The following is a 16,415-nucleotide window of genomic DNA, read 5'->3' on the forward strand; positions in this document are numbered from 1 at the left end:
TCTCTCGTACCTCAGTAATTGTACAGATCGCTCTTAATTACCTCAACAACCGCCACTGAGTTGGAGCTTGACCAAGCTCCGAGGCAGCCCTGCACACCGCAGCTGTGTCCATGTTAAAGACACTGCGACATTTCATCATCACTACATGTCTAATGCCAGTGTGTTCACTGTAAAATCAGGGAAGTTATGGCTGTGATACATTAGTCAAACTCACATAATAGTCTGTCCGTATATAAAGATGTATGTGGCCTGACTCCGCCTAACTCTCGGCTAATCCAAAAACGGGCAAAGAGGTGGGGCTATAAATAATATATACATGCAGTTGTCATGAAGGAGGAAATCAGTTAAAGAAACCCAAACTGTTACTAAAGTTGGACATTTTAACACGGGAGTCTGAAGGGATTGACTCGCTTTTGGAGCAAGCCCCATGTGGTCATTCGAGGAACTGCAGTTTTTGGGCAGTTGGCATTTCTTATTAGTCAATGTTTTGTGCAGTTTGTGCAGATTTAGTAGGAGAAGAAGAACTTAGCAGGAACTTGTGCTCTGCTTGAATAATCTCTAACTTTTATGACCCCAGTGCTACTGTCAAAGAACATTATAGCAGACACAGTAAAATATCACATGATAATACAAAGGCTAGCATGTTAAAATGCTAACAAGATAACTATGATGTTTAGCATTAGCAACTGCGCTCAGTGTGAGTGTCACATTATGTAATTTTTCACGCTAATTTAAACACTAGCATGTAAATAAATCCACAGTTAGCAAGCTAACAGTATTTTCCTTCACAGCGATCCATCCAATAGTTGTTTTAAATGTTACTCTGGTCTCATTGTCCTACAGACACACCACCTATCTGCATGTAAAATGACGGCTCTGAGTGGCTCACCCGTGTCTGCATCGGTGTATCTGGTCAGGGAGCGCTGCGAGGTGCGATGACTCCTGTCCCTGTGCCTGCGTCCTCCTCCGTGCCTCCCCTCCTCGGACACCACCCTCTCCAGGGAGTAGTCGTCCAGCCTCACGCCCCGGCCCGTGCGCCCGTGGACCAGGCTGGAGGTGGAGCGACGCATCGGACTGGTGTCGGTGATGGTCTGTGAGAAGGAAGGAGAGAGCAGAGAAGGAAGTACAGACAGGGATAAGGACAGACAGAGAACGTAAGGGAGGAGAGGAAGTGAAAAGATGAGGAGAAAATGAGAAAAGAGATAAAAAAAAATAGTGGGGGAGAGAGAAACACAAAGGAGAAAAACAGTGAGATTTAATGCATCCTCTCTCAAAACTCACTTTGTTGACTTTTACTGAGCGTGAGACACAGCTACAGAGCTGCAGACAGTATGTTTGACTGTCAGTATATTTGCCTATTGAATGACGATATCTGACTTGGGTCAAACAGCAGGACCAAATGACTGGTTTAGGTTTAGGTGGGTGGTGGTTAACCACACTTGGACAATTCAGGTTTTTTTACAGGTTGCATGTATTGTAATTAAAAAAAAAAACATGAACACTGTCTGTTGTGTTGTCCCGTGTGGCAACCTGCACCCATCTGAACTGAAGCAAAACACTAAGATGGTCTCTGAGCTATCAGCTTATGGTATTTGCATTTACATAGCTTGACCTATAGCACCTGAAGTCCCTGACGTCTTGGTCTTTTTACAAGCACATGCTTCTCCACCAAAACATGGAGGAATGAAACAGATAAACAGGGAACTGACAGCGAGAGAAGAAAGGGGCAGAGAAGACAGAGCAAGCATGAAGGAGGGCTGTAGAGACCATGCCTCACATGCACAAGGAGCCTACTGGACTTTTTACCCATCGGCAGCCATATTTCAGTTAGAGCCAAACTCAGGTTGGGGAGCCAGGTTGTTTGTCGATGCCAAAGTTGCAACATCATCAGATCAGTTCTGGCATTGTTAATCTTACAACGCACATATATCTGTACACACACGTTTCCCTATGTAAATTCTACAAGCACAAGAAAAAAACCTTAATTAATTCATTTAGATATTTGTCGTTATTTAATCTCTTACTCCACTCATCACAAAAACGCCAAATTTATAGAATATTAATACATTTCTGTCTAAAGACTTCTTGCGTTGGTCATTTATGTCTCATGTATGTACCATTTCCCAACACAGAGTATGACGTAAATCAAATATGGCAGCCATATGGATAAAAAAAGTTAAACTGACATTCAATAACCTTAGAGCCTGGTCAAAATGCTCTGCGAGAACCCAACAGGAAAATCCTACAGAACTGATTATTCCTTTCATGTTAATATCTTCTGATTTAAAATCAGGATCATGACCTGAATTGATGAAGAGTCTCTAATCATGATGATTAGGTGACATTAGTGATATGTTAGAGATATTCACTGTTGGCCTTGTTGGCTTTTAAAATAGTAAAGGTGCTAAAATGTAGAATCAACAGGATATTCTGGGGAGCAAGTAAAAAAAAAGAAAAGTTACAGTAACTTCCTATTCTGTATATTCTATATAAATGTATTTGACCGTGTGTGTATGTGTACAGAAATTTAATACATGAAAGTAGTGTACTTGCTATTTAGAGTGTTTGCGTGTATAATAGAACTGGCTCCAGTTAAAGGTCCCATATAGTATAAAGGTAGATGTCCATGTGTTGTTTTGATTATAAAGCAGGTTTAGGTTCAATATTACTAATGTGAAAGTTTTAAAGTGCTCAGTCCACAGAGAAACGCTGCAGTCTGTATTCAGAAACTGAGCCTTAAAACGACCCATCAGGACTTCTGTAACTTTGTGATGTCACAATTATACACTCCCAGCCCCGCCCACCTGAACCCACTGTCCAAGCCTTGTAGGATTTGGTTTCTCTGAGTGTTTTAGCTGAAATCTGCTTTATTTTTATTCGATCACTCAGAAAACAGTCAGCCAATCAGAAGAGAGGCTCAGAGCCTCTTCTCTTCTGATTGGCTGTTGTTAGTAGAGCTCCAGAGAGAAGCCTAAGAGAGGTGACGTAAAACTACATAGATATGGTTTCACAAGTATATCTTCTTATGGATCAACACTTCAAATAAAACACAGGAGAAGTGTAAAATATGGGACCTTTAAAGTCTACTTTGTGTATTCTGGACTTGGTCTTGTGTGATTTTCCAGCTGGGTTTGTATCAGACTCTTCTGACCAGGACTGGACCTTGCTGACACTCTGGACCCCCGCCCCCCCTCCCCATAAAGATTGACATCGCCCTGACGACCAAGCACATGTCAGTCTGCGAGCAGCAGGCCGGACACAGGCAAACACGAGAGGAGTCACCGTCCTGAGAGGAGCTGCACACAGACAGCAGTCTGTACACTCTCTGAGCAGCCTAACACAAGCCATGCACGCCCTGTGGGTAGCCGGCAGCACATGTACTACACATGTACACACACCTAATTCAAACTCACACACACACACACACACACACACACACACGCACGCGCGCACACACACACACACACACACACACACACACACGTTTGAAAAGGATGTGTTTCTTTTCACATTTTCTGGGTGTCTATTTTGGAATGACACATGTATGTTTCTTTTCAACATTAACGTTGACAACGAGTCTCCCGCCTCCATTTACTGTAACCTGTGAACAGATAAAGTTAAATATCAATGATAATGATTTTAAGAAAACTCCTGCCTGTTCTCCGTTGTATTGTTTGGGCTCTAGAGAGAGCAAAGACAACATGTTTTAGATTCACTCATTATACTGGTGCTGACCTCTGAACTCAGTGTTGTTAGGATGTTTTCAGTCTGTTGTGTGACTCTGATATAAGATTTTAATTATATAGAAACTTTTACCCAAGAAATTCATCTCAAAGCGAAAGAACAGACAATTTAAACAAGTTAAATAACAAAAGAAGGAAGCAAGAAAGTAGTTATGATATTGCTCGTGCTACTTCTTCTGCTCATGTTAATACTAATAGCATTAATGCACTACTTTTCCAGACAGAGTTTTATGTATAAGTATATATCAAGCTTATTTGGAGATAAGATTTATTTTATTTACTCATCTGTCTATTTATTTTTACATTCTAAGGCGCTTCACTGATATGTCCTTATATTTTATTATTATTTTCTGGACTGATTTCCTTTTAACGCCCTCCTTTTATTTCTTGTTATTTATTTTATTTCTACTTTTATTTCTGGTTTTATTCTCTTCCAAACATCTCCTCTCTTTTAGCATTTTATTATTTCATCTTTACTTGTTTTTTTTAATACCCTGCCTTTTCTTTAAAGTTTTACTACACATGTCCTCTGTGTTACTATTTAATTACTTTATGTTTATCACTTTATGTTTAGTGCTATACAATGAAAGTCTGATTGATTGATTAAATATTAAACAGGAATAAAAGACTTAGACATTCATAAAATAACAGTAACATCAATGATCCTGGAGACTTGTGTGTTGGCTGCATTAACAAATAATTTTTGACATATTTGACATGAACAAACACTGAAAAGTGACAAACAGTGATGTCATCCAACTGAAGACAGACAGAAGAGTTGAACATGACACAGCCAGTTGATGAGCGCTCCACTCGGCTTGTTTCTCCACCTCTCAGGCTCCTGAATGACTGCGTTTGGCTAAAGCAACCCCCCCCCCCCTGTGTGGGTACACGCCACCTCCTCTCCATCACATCATCACAGCGAGACTCAGCTCCGCGTCCACGTCATGCACCACTAATGACATGCCGGCACGCTGCCCAGTCCCCTGCACAGGCCAACAGTCGCACATCAGGCCAGTCCATGCTTTTGTCATACACTGTTGACCCAGTCTGCAGCGATGCAACGGACTAAAACACACATGTAACACGCACGCACGCACACACACGCGCGCACACATACTGCGTACAAGCAGAACTCCAGGGAAAGTCGTCACAGAGGACAAACAATGGAAAGCAGAGTGACCGCAACACGAGCAGACACGAGAGAGAGAGAGAGAGAGAGAGAGAGAGAGAGAGAGAGAGAGCTCAAAGAGGACAGATAGAGGGAGAGGTAATCAAGCTAGATCTGAATACTGACAATTAGGGTCCAGTTGATTTAATATACTTGTAGTACCAGGGTGGGTGGGGTTTCACTGCATCAACACAACTCAGATGGTTTCTTGCAGAAAAGCAGCAAATTAACTTCCAAGCTGTTTCATGTGTGTTTTCATGTGTTCGAAGTAGATGCACAACATATAAAAAAATATGGAATATATGCGTAAAAAGGCAAATTTGTTCTTTTCAAAATTTGGCGTTAAGTGTTTTTTATTGTCGTGTCTGATTGGTGTTTATCCATGGCCTGTTTTAAGAGTTGATTCTGAACCATTGGTTATTTCATTTAAGACTTAATTAGTAGTTTGAATTGTTTTCCACGGTTTCATGGATTGAAAAAGAAAAAAAAATTCACAGATCAGTCACAACATTAAAACCAGTCACCTGTTTGATTGTTATGGCTGATCGGTGACGGTCTGATGTTGATTTGTGCAAAATGCATTCGATCATTGCCTCATGCCGTCTGTGTTCTGTGTGTTACTATCTGAAAACGCACAGCTGACTGGGCAGCCATTGGTCTCCCACAAATGTGTGACTGAGGGTTACAATACTGGCATGCAAACATCACATTCATGGCTACTGATAAAAATGCTAGTCCATGAAGAGTTTCAAAATGTAGTTTGATATAATGAAAACCCTGATGGGCGGTGTAGTGTTTGTGATAGAGAATTGTGTCTGAAAAAATGTACAGACAAGCAATCAGAGAGTCAATCTAGTGACTGACTGGCCCAGCTGACATAACTGTCCCGCTGCAGGTCAAACCCACCTGGTGCCTCAGGTCGGGTAAAAACAACCAGCAAACTACAATTTGGTGCAGATCCAGTTTGAAAAATGACAGAGAGACTGAAGACTTAAGAGAGAGAGAGAGAGCGAGAGAGAGAGAGAGAGAGAGGGGTGTACATACACTGAGGTTATTTCCGCGGGGCCTGTGTCTCCTCCGCTGCAGAGCAGGCAAACACAGAGATGATACGTAGAGCAGAGCAGTGTAGCACACACATATACACATACACACACACACACACACGCGCACACACACACACGCACGCACACATACACACACACGCACGCACATAGCATAGGCCCGACGTAGCATAGCCGCCGGGACAGAAGGAGAACAGAGGCAGCGAAAGAGACAGAAATGAATAAATGGATAGAAAGAAAGAGAAACAATGAAAGATAAGAGGATGAGAGGGAGGATAATGGGATTATTTTAAGGAGATAAATGTGTTTCGGGCGGGAAGGGAGAGAAAAATAGAAGGAGAGGGATGAGACAGATGTAGGATAAAAAACAAAGGAGGAGAGGAAAAGAAAGGATGAAAAAGATAAAAGAGAGGGGGAAAAAAGAGGGAAAAATGAGTGTGTGATAAAGGGGAGGACAGAGAGGAGAAAGAGAGAGAGAACCCAGTTAATTTAAAAAAGAAAGACCAGAGCACACACACATAAGAGCGAGGTGGGTGTGCCAGCGAGCGAGAGAGGACAGAGGACAATGTAAGATGCATGTGCACCCACACACACACACACACACACACACACACACACACACACACACACACACACACACACACACACACACACTTACCGAAACAGCATGAACTCTCTGTAAGGCAGAGCAGTGTTAGAGGACAATAAGTAACAGTGTACAGACACACACATATATACTGTATACACAACACCCACACCCACACACACACCCACACACACACACACAGGACATTTTCTACACTCCCACGACAGTCTGCCTTCCTTCATGTCCAGTTACGTCATAATTATATTAACACGTGTAATTATCTCAAAGTAGCGTCTAATTATCTTAAAACCAAGACTTGGACAGATGACAGTGTTCACAACTACAGTGTTCAAACTCAGGTGAGGAAGTGCTTGTTTAAATGAGGGTGGAGCGCCAAATGGGTGGAGCTTGTGCAAACTTAAAGAGAACTGACTGTCCACTTTAATTAGTGTAAATTTAAACTGTTTGTTTTTTCTTATTTTAAACCAAAAATGAAAAACGAAAAAAAAAAATCAAATTGGAAGAAACAATCCAATTTCTTTTTTTTCCTTTTTTAATCGAAGCATGAAGAAAGGTAGTCAGGTGTCACGGAAGTGAAGGTAAATATTTCAAAATAAAAGCCAAGAGGATAGTGTGGCTGTTCCATAAAAGTGTAAAATTATACAAGCAACAAATAACCAACACAGTTTGGGATTAGATCTGGAATATCTATGAATTTAAATTTTTTATTTTGAAGTCTTGTGTGTGTTGAATCCCTGTCTGTATACTCTACTTTACATTACATGTAGTTCTGGTTATTTTGCTCTTAATGTTTAAATAAATAACCCAAAAGCTGCAAATATGATAATAATCAATACCGCTTTGGCAGATTGATTTGTCCCATTGGGGATGTTGTGTCGGCTACCACCAACAACAAGCAACAGCTATAAAAAGTGAACATAAATATCTATCTGTACATACTATATTGCTGCAGTATGTTATTTATCTGTTATTTTTCTTTTGTAATTTTTTAATATTTGATATTTTCATTTTGCATTTTTTTTGTAGTAGAATATTAACTTATTTGGTGACAAGGTGAAAGGGTGAACAATAATTTAGCACATGGCGACCTCTGCTGGTCACTTCAGACAACACTACCTGGGAAGGACCACACAGTGTATTTCCACATGTTAATCAATTAGGCTATTAATTTACACTACACAAGTAAATAATTCATCACACACTTTGGATAAAAAATATCTTTCATGTTTTACTGCAAAGAAATAAATAAAAAAGAGATCTTTATCTATCTGTCTGGCCATTCTGTCCTCTTGGCTTTTATTTTGAAATATTTACCTTCAAACTCTTCTTCAATTCGACAAGGAAAAATTGGACCGTTTCTTTGCAATTTGATGTTTCTCATTTTTGGTTTAAAATGAAAAAACAAACGGACTGTCGACTCCCCGTGTGAAAAGACACATGTACTCGACAGAGTGCAACCACAGCTACACTGCAGTCTGCGAGTGTTTGGAGAGTGAAGCATCTCTGTCGTGTTTAAATGACACAACAACTACAATATGAGGGTAAAGTACTAAACATTAGCTTGAATTAGAGGACAAGTTAATGTAAATGTAAATAATGTTTAATTATCTAATGATACGTTGCCCAAAGCAGTTCAAGCTGCAAGAGTTTACACATTACATTTTCTCCTAAATATTCTGACTTACTATGTTAGGAACAAAAAATATTAAGACTAAAAAAATGACACTAAAACCTTCTCCTCTCACAACCACAGTCCTCTTATATATCCTCCTACTGCTCATACAGAAACACTGAGTTACCAATGTACCAAAGTGAGAGCAACATGACTACAGATGCAGTGAGTATGGCCATGCTTGTGTGTGTGTGTAACTGCAGCCAGAGGCTTCGTGGTAAAGTTTCCTGCATCTTCAGCTGCTGTTTCTTTCATAAAAAAAAGTAAACAAGATTATTAATGAGAAAACACGTGATTTAGGGACTGAGGTGTTCAGTAGGTGGAGAACATGTTGGAGTAATGCCGAGACTAACGCTCGCGGATGTGACCCGGAAACGAAAACGTCATCCCGTTAGGCCCAGTTCACACCTGGCTTTAAAATGTGTCTCCACCTGCGTCTCCAGTGATCAATTGTGATCGGATTTCCCTTTTCTGCTCTATGAAAATAAACAAATATGAGTTGTTTTTAGCCAATCTGACAGGTGGGGCCATTCTCAATGAGTTTGTGTGCGTGACAGAGGGGGGGGAGGCATGTAGGGGCTGGCGAATCATTGCGTACACAGCTCCTCAATGAAATAAAGTTTAACCCATTAGGAATAGTAAAATATTTTCGGCTCATTATGAGACTGTGTTGCGACGTGTCAGACTCAGTTGAGGAAGCCGTCCTTCATCGTGACCCGGGATGTGAATGTGGTCTGTTCGGGTGCGTTAACACCTGAACTTCGAGCTGTCCGCTTGTGACGGGATCACCTGAGACGGATGTTAATGCCAGGTGTGAACAGGGCCTTAGACCCTGGTTTCAGAGTCAGTGTGCACCTGATCAGGATTTTGCATTTAAAGCTTGTTTCTGAACCGGTCTCTGCTCGCTCTGAAAGCCTCATGTCCAGATCTGTCTCGTGCTAAACTTCTACAGAAAGGTTGGGCTGGGATTTAAACATAAAATCATCTGCTGTAACTTCTCCCACATTCTCTCTCTCTCTCTCTCTCTCTCTCACACACACACACACACACACACACACACACACACAAAGCTTCAGTTAAGTGTCAAATCGTGCAGTAAAATGGTGATCACACAAATCGTCAATGAACCAACAACCTACAGTTTATGTATGTTTCACTTTTATACGACAGTTGCTCGGTTTGGCCTCCGTGTGCTTGTATTTGTACTGAAATGTTGCAGTAATACTTATGAAAAAAAAGAAAACGTATGATGCACTGGATGAGTCTGGTTTTCATTGCTGACGAGTGACACTAACTCTGGCCACAGTTTACACAGGACAGACACACCAAGGATTTCATGGAAATGGAGGAGGGAGCAGGATAAGGTTGGAAGGGAGGAAATATTCTATATTCTATACATATAGATCTTCTAGATATATATATATATATATATATATATACATATGTATACGTATACATATCTAGGACACTTATCCAGCCTTTCCGACCCACACGTGCTGCTCTAAAGTTAGCATGAAGCTCAACGGGGGCGCTTTCTTAGAGCAGAGCGGCGGTGGGTCGGCAGCGGGAGGAGTGGAGGGTGAGAGTGAGGGAGTGAGGGGTGGTGGAAGAGAGGGAGGGAAGGAGGGACAAATAGGGAAGCCAGACAGAGGGAAGTGATTTTACAAAAGTCTCCCTGCTTTTTCTGCATCTTATGTTGCATCCTAAACCGTGTTCCCCAGTCAGAAAAAAAATCATATAATCACATGAAAATCTATAAAACAGATGAAAGATGAAAGTTACTGCTTTGGTAAATAAATACAAAAAAATTCTTAATAACTATGAATAAAAAAATAATAAAATCAATAAATATATAAATCTATAAAGTCCAATAATTTAACCAATCATTAATACTAATATAATACTAACACTATAAAACATTTGTGTATCAACATATTCGAAATATATCGAAAAATATCAGACATAAAAAATAGAGAAAGGAATAAAGACAGACCAAATCAAACTAATTGATTGATTCATATGTAAACACAGGAAACAAATCAATACATGTCTTTTTGAATGTGCTGTATCTGTGCATGAACAGTGTGTGGGGTGTTTTGGTTCGGATGCAAGCAGAGACTTTTTCAATTCACTTCAACTGTCCTCACTGCTGACAAGTCTAACGATGGACAATGACAGTGATGGTGGTGGTGGTGGTGGTGGTGATGATGGTGGGATGAAGGTGCTCACTTGGTTGTCTGCCGAGAGGCGGGGCATGGAGAGGGTCCGCCCATGCCCATCCATTGGGTGATAGGGCTCAGTGTCGGAGTACCCGTCCCGCCCCATCTCCCTCATCTCTACCGTCTGTAAAACACAACGAGAAGGGGGGCGTGACCACTGTCTGTTGAGGGAGGGGGCTCGTCGGCTAACTCGGGGGGGAGGGGCTAACTGAGGTGGGGGGGGGGGGTTGCAAGATATAAATTCAATGAAAGTTTATCAAGAAAGGTGTAAAAGACCACAATTCTGTGGTAATGTAGATGAGATGAGTATTGATTAGATTTGATCAGTTTATAGCTTTAAGACCTTACAGCCTGATACATCTGTGAGACTGTGGCTGATATTTGTGGCACAAAACTAAACCCTAACACATAAAAAAAAAAAATTAGGACCTTTCTTGGCATCAAACTACCAACCAAACGATCCAAAACTAAGGCAGGAAAGATCTCAAATTTCCACCTTTCCTTTTCCAAAGAGTTCTGTTCTCAGTCCATGTACATGTCTGTTCGTTAGTGGTGGGGTTGAAGAGAGAGAGATGAGGCGTTGGGGAGTAAGGACATCCCAACAGACAAGCGAAGGTAAGGGGCAGTGAGGAGGAAAAGGTGTACATCATAAAACACATCTACCAACTCCAAGCCACTGACTCAAGAGGAGGTTGAAGAGTGAACAGGGGAAAAAATAAAAATTAAAAATTAAAAAAAATCAAGGAACAGGAACATGTGAGAAAACAGGAGATGAGCAAGAAGGATGAAGAAACTAAAAACAAAAAAAAGGTTTGAATGAGGAAAAGATTTCAAAAGGACAGAGAGACACTCGAGTCTTGTCCGCTGGAAGAACAACAGCAGCAGCTGCAACATCCAGCACTTCAGATAAGACTAATTCACTGGAGGTTCCCAAGGAGTTGGTGTCAGGGATGACGGAGTGGATTTAGGACAAACAGTTCTCAGTCTTTTTCACAACAAGGACACTCGAACAGGAGATCTCAAATTACTCCAAATCAATCCATATCAGTCGGATCATTTCTCATGTTTTTATCGGGAGAGACTCCAATTAGAAACACATTAGGTCCCATGGATCCTGACTGATCATCCAAGCACTGAAAAAAAAATAATTCAAAATAAAATACTTACCTGAAAAAGGAAAACTCGCCTTCCAACACTGGCTTTAATTTTCTGTAGAAACGTTGTGCTTTTATATTTAAACTGTGACTCCTCCGTGCTTCTCCATGTTCAATAGTACTGAGTATTAAGATCTACAGGTTTCGATTAGTTCACCTTTTATTATAGATGGGCATTAAAAGTGGCTGTTCGGTGTAGGAACGTATATATATATATATGAAATATATAGGAAATGTTATGGTAAACAGTATCAATAAGTTCTATAAGAATATAAATATATGTAAATTCTTTTTACACCCCGGTTGTGGATCATTCCACCTTTTATTATTTACCGTTACGTGAATGAAATGTTTTGTGAATATGTAGTGAGTGTCATCCCGAGTGTGTCCCACCGGTGTCTGACGACATACCGACGTATTGACTGCTGTTTATGTGTGTGAGCGGGGGCGCAAAGACCGGTGGGGCTTGAATCGGTGCGTTACCGTGGTGGTCGACGTGCGTGTACGTGCATTCACCATACCTGGGGGTTATGCCGGTTGTCGTGGAGATCGTCGGGGTAGGGTCTGTCGGGGCTCCAGTTACCCGTCTTTTGGAACATTTCCTGGGCTTTGGCCGTCACCCACGACTGGCTCTCAGTCATGCCACCCTCGGGAGGTCTGGCACCGCGCACACACACACACGCACACACACACACACACAAGTCAGGGAATTACAAATCAGGACTTTCCCCAAGGAAAAAAAAAATCTGAACTACTACTCATACGTATTTTTGACCATCAAATCCAAACTGTCACATAGTTTATGAAGTAGTTAAATTTCTCTGCAGATGGTTGTTGAATAAGTGACAATTTCTTTTTCGACTGTCAGAGAAACGACAAGAAGATTTCACACAGTAACATACACACACACACACACGGTGCCAATTCAGCTCAATTTCACCCTTGTACAATTTCCAAATTGCATTTCCTCTGCCCATGTAACGGACGCTCGCACAAAAACTAAGGAGGCCTTTGGAAACGGGGGCGACAGAAAAACGCAGAACAGGAGAAAAGACAGAGAGCGGCACTGAAACACATCAAAGGATCTCAGGGCCGAGAGAAGAGGAAGCTGGCACAAGAAGATGAATAAGACTGTGTATGTATTGTACTGCACTGTATATGTTCTATACGTGAGGGCAAAGAATGGTTCATTTCTTCGTTCTTGCTTTGTGTTATGTAATATTTAAAAAGCAAACATGATGTAAACTTGTATGTTTATATACAGATGATATACTGTGCATGAGCAGCTACTATATTATATACATGAGCATGTGTGTGTGTGTGTGTGCTGTATCACCTCCCTGTTCTACTCACATGCTGTTGATGTTGTCCGGCTGGGTGCTGGGGAGGCCGTTCACGCCCTGCCCCCCCTGGCCGTCCGTGCCCCCTCCCTCAGAGGGCGGCTCCATGCGCTGAAACATTAATGGCGTTCGGTTCTGTGTGAGATACACGACATGGCCTGCAGGCTGGTATCAGGCACACTCAGGGGAGGGGGCAGACACAGGACACAAACACAGGATGCACTCGCAGCATGCACCCACACGGGGGCGCCATCGGCAAGCACATGGCTGTGGGTATCCAAGGTAAAGCGCCCTGGCAGACTACAGATCTGGGATCTGCTGACCGCCTTGAACCGGTGCCGAATTTAAGATGTTTTAATGACTTTGTTTGGACTGATGTTCAAGGAGGGAAAGCTGATCTCAGATCTGTGTCAGAGGGGAACTTCTACCTTTGGCATTTGAGGTAAAATTGCTCTTAAATCACAGGTGTTGGACCAGATTACCAAACTCATGACACACATCATTAAAAAGACATTTTACTCAAGAAACATCCTTCATCTGCCAAGAATGTTTTTGAGTAATATGCCCTTTTGTGGGAAGCAGACATCTGATCCTGAACCAGTTGTATTAAAAAGCAACTTCTGCTTCCATCAGACAGGTCAGAGGTTGGGGGCAGCTTTGCTCCCAGGGGGATCCTGGGTAATGGAGTCCTCTCTCAGGAGTGGTTTAAAGGCGCCGGTTCATGACTTGCCACAGCTTGTGTCATGTCCCTCCACAGCCTGGAAGCTAAAGGCTGGAATGCTAAATGAGCGCAGATGGATTGAAGGCCTGTTCAGAAACAGATACACGTCCGAACCTGCTCGGACACGTGAGGCCTGAGCTGCTGCCGGACGGAGAAGCTCCGTCTGGCTACACCCGGACATGAGAAAAAATATAGACTTCAGAAAGAGGTGGCTATTTGACTGGTGAGGGCGGGAATAGAGGCTTTGCAGTTGCTTAAATCTGCGGAAACAAACATATGTGTTGTCGTCACGGCAGGGACGAACACCAGGAGACGGCTGTTGTGACGTGGGTGTAGATTCTCAAAAGCTTCACTATAATTCCATCCATAAGTAACACACTGACAGGATGTGTGAATATTTAGGTCATGGGTTTCAAACACTTTCTTAACGGATGGAGGACCCTGAGAGAAGATCTTATCAATTGGTTTGAGAACCACTGCTCTAACAAGGCCGAAGGTTCACAGCAAGCGGCCTGATGGTGGTAGATTTCGTGGTCGTTAGCTGGCCACCTGTGGTTAGCTGAAAAAACGCTGATATAATCTGAGCTCAAAAACAATTTGGCGGCGGTTAGGTCACGACTGTTGACTTGACTGTTCAACTGAAAGCCGTCTATCTCCTCCCCTTGAACACGTGACACAAACGATCAGACAGAGAACAACACAGCCCGTCAGAACTTTGTCAGATCCCGCTCAGTCGTCATGTCCTGTGTCGAGGAGGGGGGGGAGATTGTTCTCTGGACAGTCTGGTTTTGGCAGGGTGCCAGCCCCCAGTGATGCATCCTGGGAAAGTTCACGGTACAAACATTTAGATGGATTACGGTGAAAACAGTGAACACATGACACCGGCTACAATGGTGTGTGTTTCAGCGGGTGGCGTATGTATCAGACGGATTACATACAGAGCCACTGGTCACAGGAGCCTCCACTCAACATCCCACCCACCCACAGACAGACAGACAGACAGAGAGAGAGACAGACAGACAGACAGACAGACAGACAGACAGACAGACAGACAGACAGACAGACTGACTCATGAACGCACAGACTGGAGAAAATGGTTCTTGGTTAGAGAGACTTGGTGACAATCGACCTGGATTGAACCAAACAGGGAGAGCTTGATAAGTCAAGGTCTCATCTCTTCCTGGAAGGATAAAGGGAGAGCGTCAGAGGTACGGAGACGACGTGGGAAAGACAGGGACGGAAAGGGACTACAGACAACGGCCTCAGGAGCAGAGCCAGGAAACAGGAGAGGGACAGACCACAGACAAAGAGGAAACAACAAACACATCTGAGACACAACAACAGCAGCTCAGCAAACACTGACAGTTGAGACATGACTTGGCACGAGGAATACACAGGAGGGAGGAGGAGAGAGAGAGAGATGAGCACAACAGATGAGGAGTTAAAGAAACAATCCACCCACCCCCCGGTCCTCTTCACTGTTATGTGATCAGGGTGGTATTCTTGGTGGTGGTTACCTAACACTGCAGCCTTTTTCCTGCCTTTCTTTTAAAGCACTTTCAGCAGATTCTAACAGATTTCTGCTGCAGCCGTTTTTACCTGAAGGATCTCTGTGGTTTATACTCTCTGACAAGGACTACAATCATGTTACATTTCTTCTTGTCTTTGCTGCCAAAATGTTGCTTCCTCCACTTTCCTGCCAAGATAAAAAAAAAAAAAAAGATGCTGCTATATACGACTCCACATGTACGGTGCACAGGAGGTGCAGCACCCCCACGTTTATTGTCCGTTAGATTATTGTCAGATTATATTGTATTTTGATCTGTTTAAGGTGCTTTTTAGGGTGAAAATTGAATCTTTGTTTGTTGCAGAAGTGACTAATAAGTGGGTCGGAGTCTGGATATCCAAACCTGGACCTATAACCTATAAATTATTGAGAGCTTTTACATTTTGACGGAGCGTTTCTATTTTAGCGGGTGCAGCTTTTCCGGCCTTTATGGCACTGGTCATGTGACGCTACTCAGCCAATCGCTGCGATTATTATTGTCTTAATAATAATAATTACAGCTGTTCAGTTTTTAAGATGAGTTGAGATTGTTAAGATGTGACATGGAGTTAACAAAAAATTAAAAAAGGGAAACTGAAGCTATACTTTTTATTTTTTATTCTTCTAAAATTGAGCCCTTTATCTTAAGATGCACATTTTTGAAAAGCTCTCCTATATGTAGCATATTTATTATGGCCATTATTTTCCTTGCGAAGGCCTTTATAACTGTGTCATGATGTTTCTGGGTGGATTCTTTCTGTGAGGTCGCGCGGCATGACAAACACAAAGACCGCAGTGGAAGAGAGGAGGAATGAAGTGAGATACTGGAGAGATGGTGGGACGAACTGACAGACGCACAGACTGGTTTAAAGTCCTTGTGCACTTGCTGATGTTGAGAGAGCCTGTCCATTCAGTCCAATGGGATGGCTGCATTCAGGAACATACCAACATACACTGTAACTGCACTAAAAAAGACCAACTAACATACTCTCCAGTCAACGATGCACTCCTTCGTTTCTGCAGAAGGGAAATTCCCATCTCTGGAAATATGTAGGATTATGGCTTTATTCCATTAAACAAATATGGACGTTGTTATATTACGATAAACTTAAGATTCAAGTGTCAAACCGACTGGAGCGAACAGGAGGAATCACATGAGTGGAGAGATGTTTTCCACACGT

General features: G+C 42.2%; 1 protein-coding gene across 1 annotated transcript in view; it reads right to left on the minus strand.

Moving 5' to 3' along the window:
* The window catches only part of cacna1a (calcium voltage-gated channel subunit alpha1 A), a 145,595-nt gene that overhangs the window by 3,001 nt on the left and 126,179 nt on the right, over positions 1-16,415 (minus strand). The window contains exons 43-48 of the mRNA XM_022764397.1: positions 12,981-13,102; positions 12,149-12,284; positions 10,484-10,597; positions 6,634-6,651; positions 5,959-5,994; positions 881-1,091 (exon numbers count right to left, since the gene is read on the minus strand). Coding sequence (XP_022620118.1) covers positions 881-1,091; positions 5,959-5,994; positions 6,634-6,651; positions 10,484-10,597; positions 12,149-12,284; positions 12,981-13,102 — 637 coding nt within the window. The remainder of the gene's footprint in view (positions 1-880; positions 1,092-5,958; positions 5,995-6,633; positions 6,652-10,483; positions 10,598-12,148; positions 12,285-12,980; positions 13,103-16,415) is intronic.

This window comes from Seriola dumerili, unplaced genomic scaffold (assembly GCF_002260705.1).
Source record: "Seriola dumerili isolate Sdu_G_001 unplaced genomic scaffold, Sdu_1.0 BDQW01000538.1, whole genome shotgun sequence".
Taxonomy (NCBI): domain Eukaryota; kingdom Metazoa; phylum Chordata; class Actinopteri; order Carangiformes; family Carangidae; genus Seriola; species Seriola dumerili.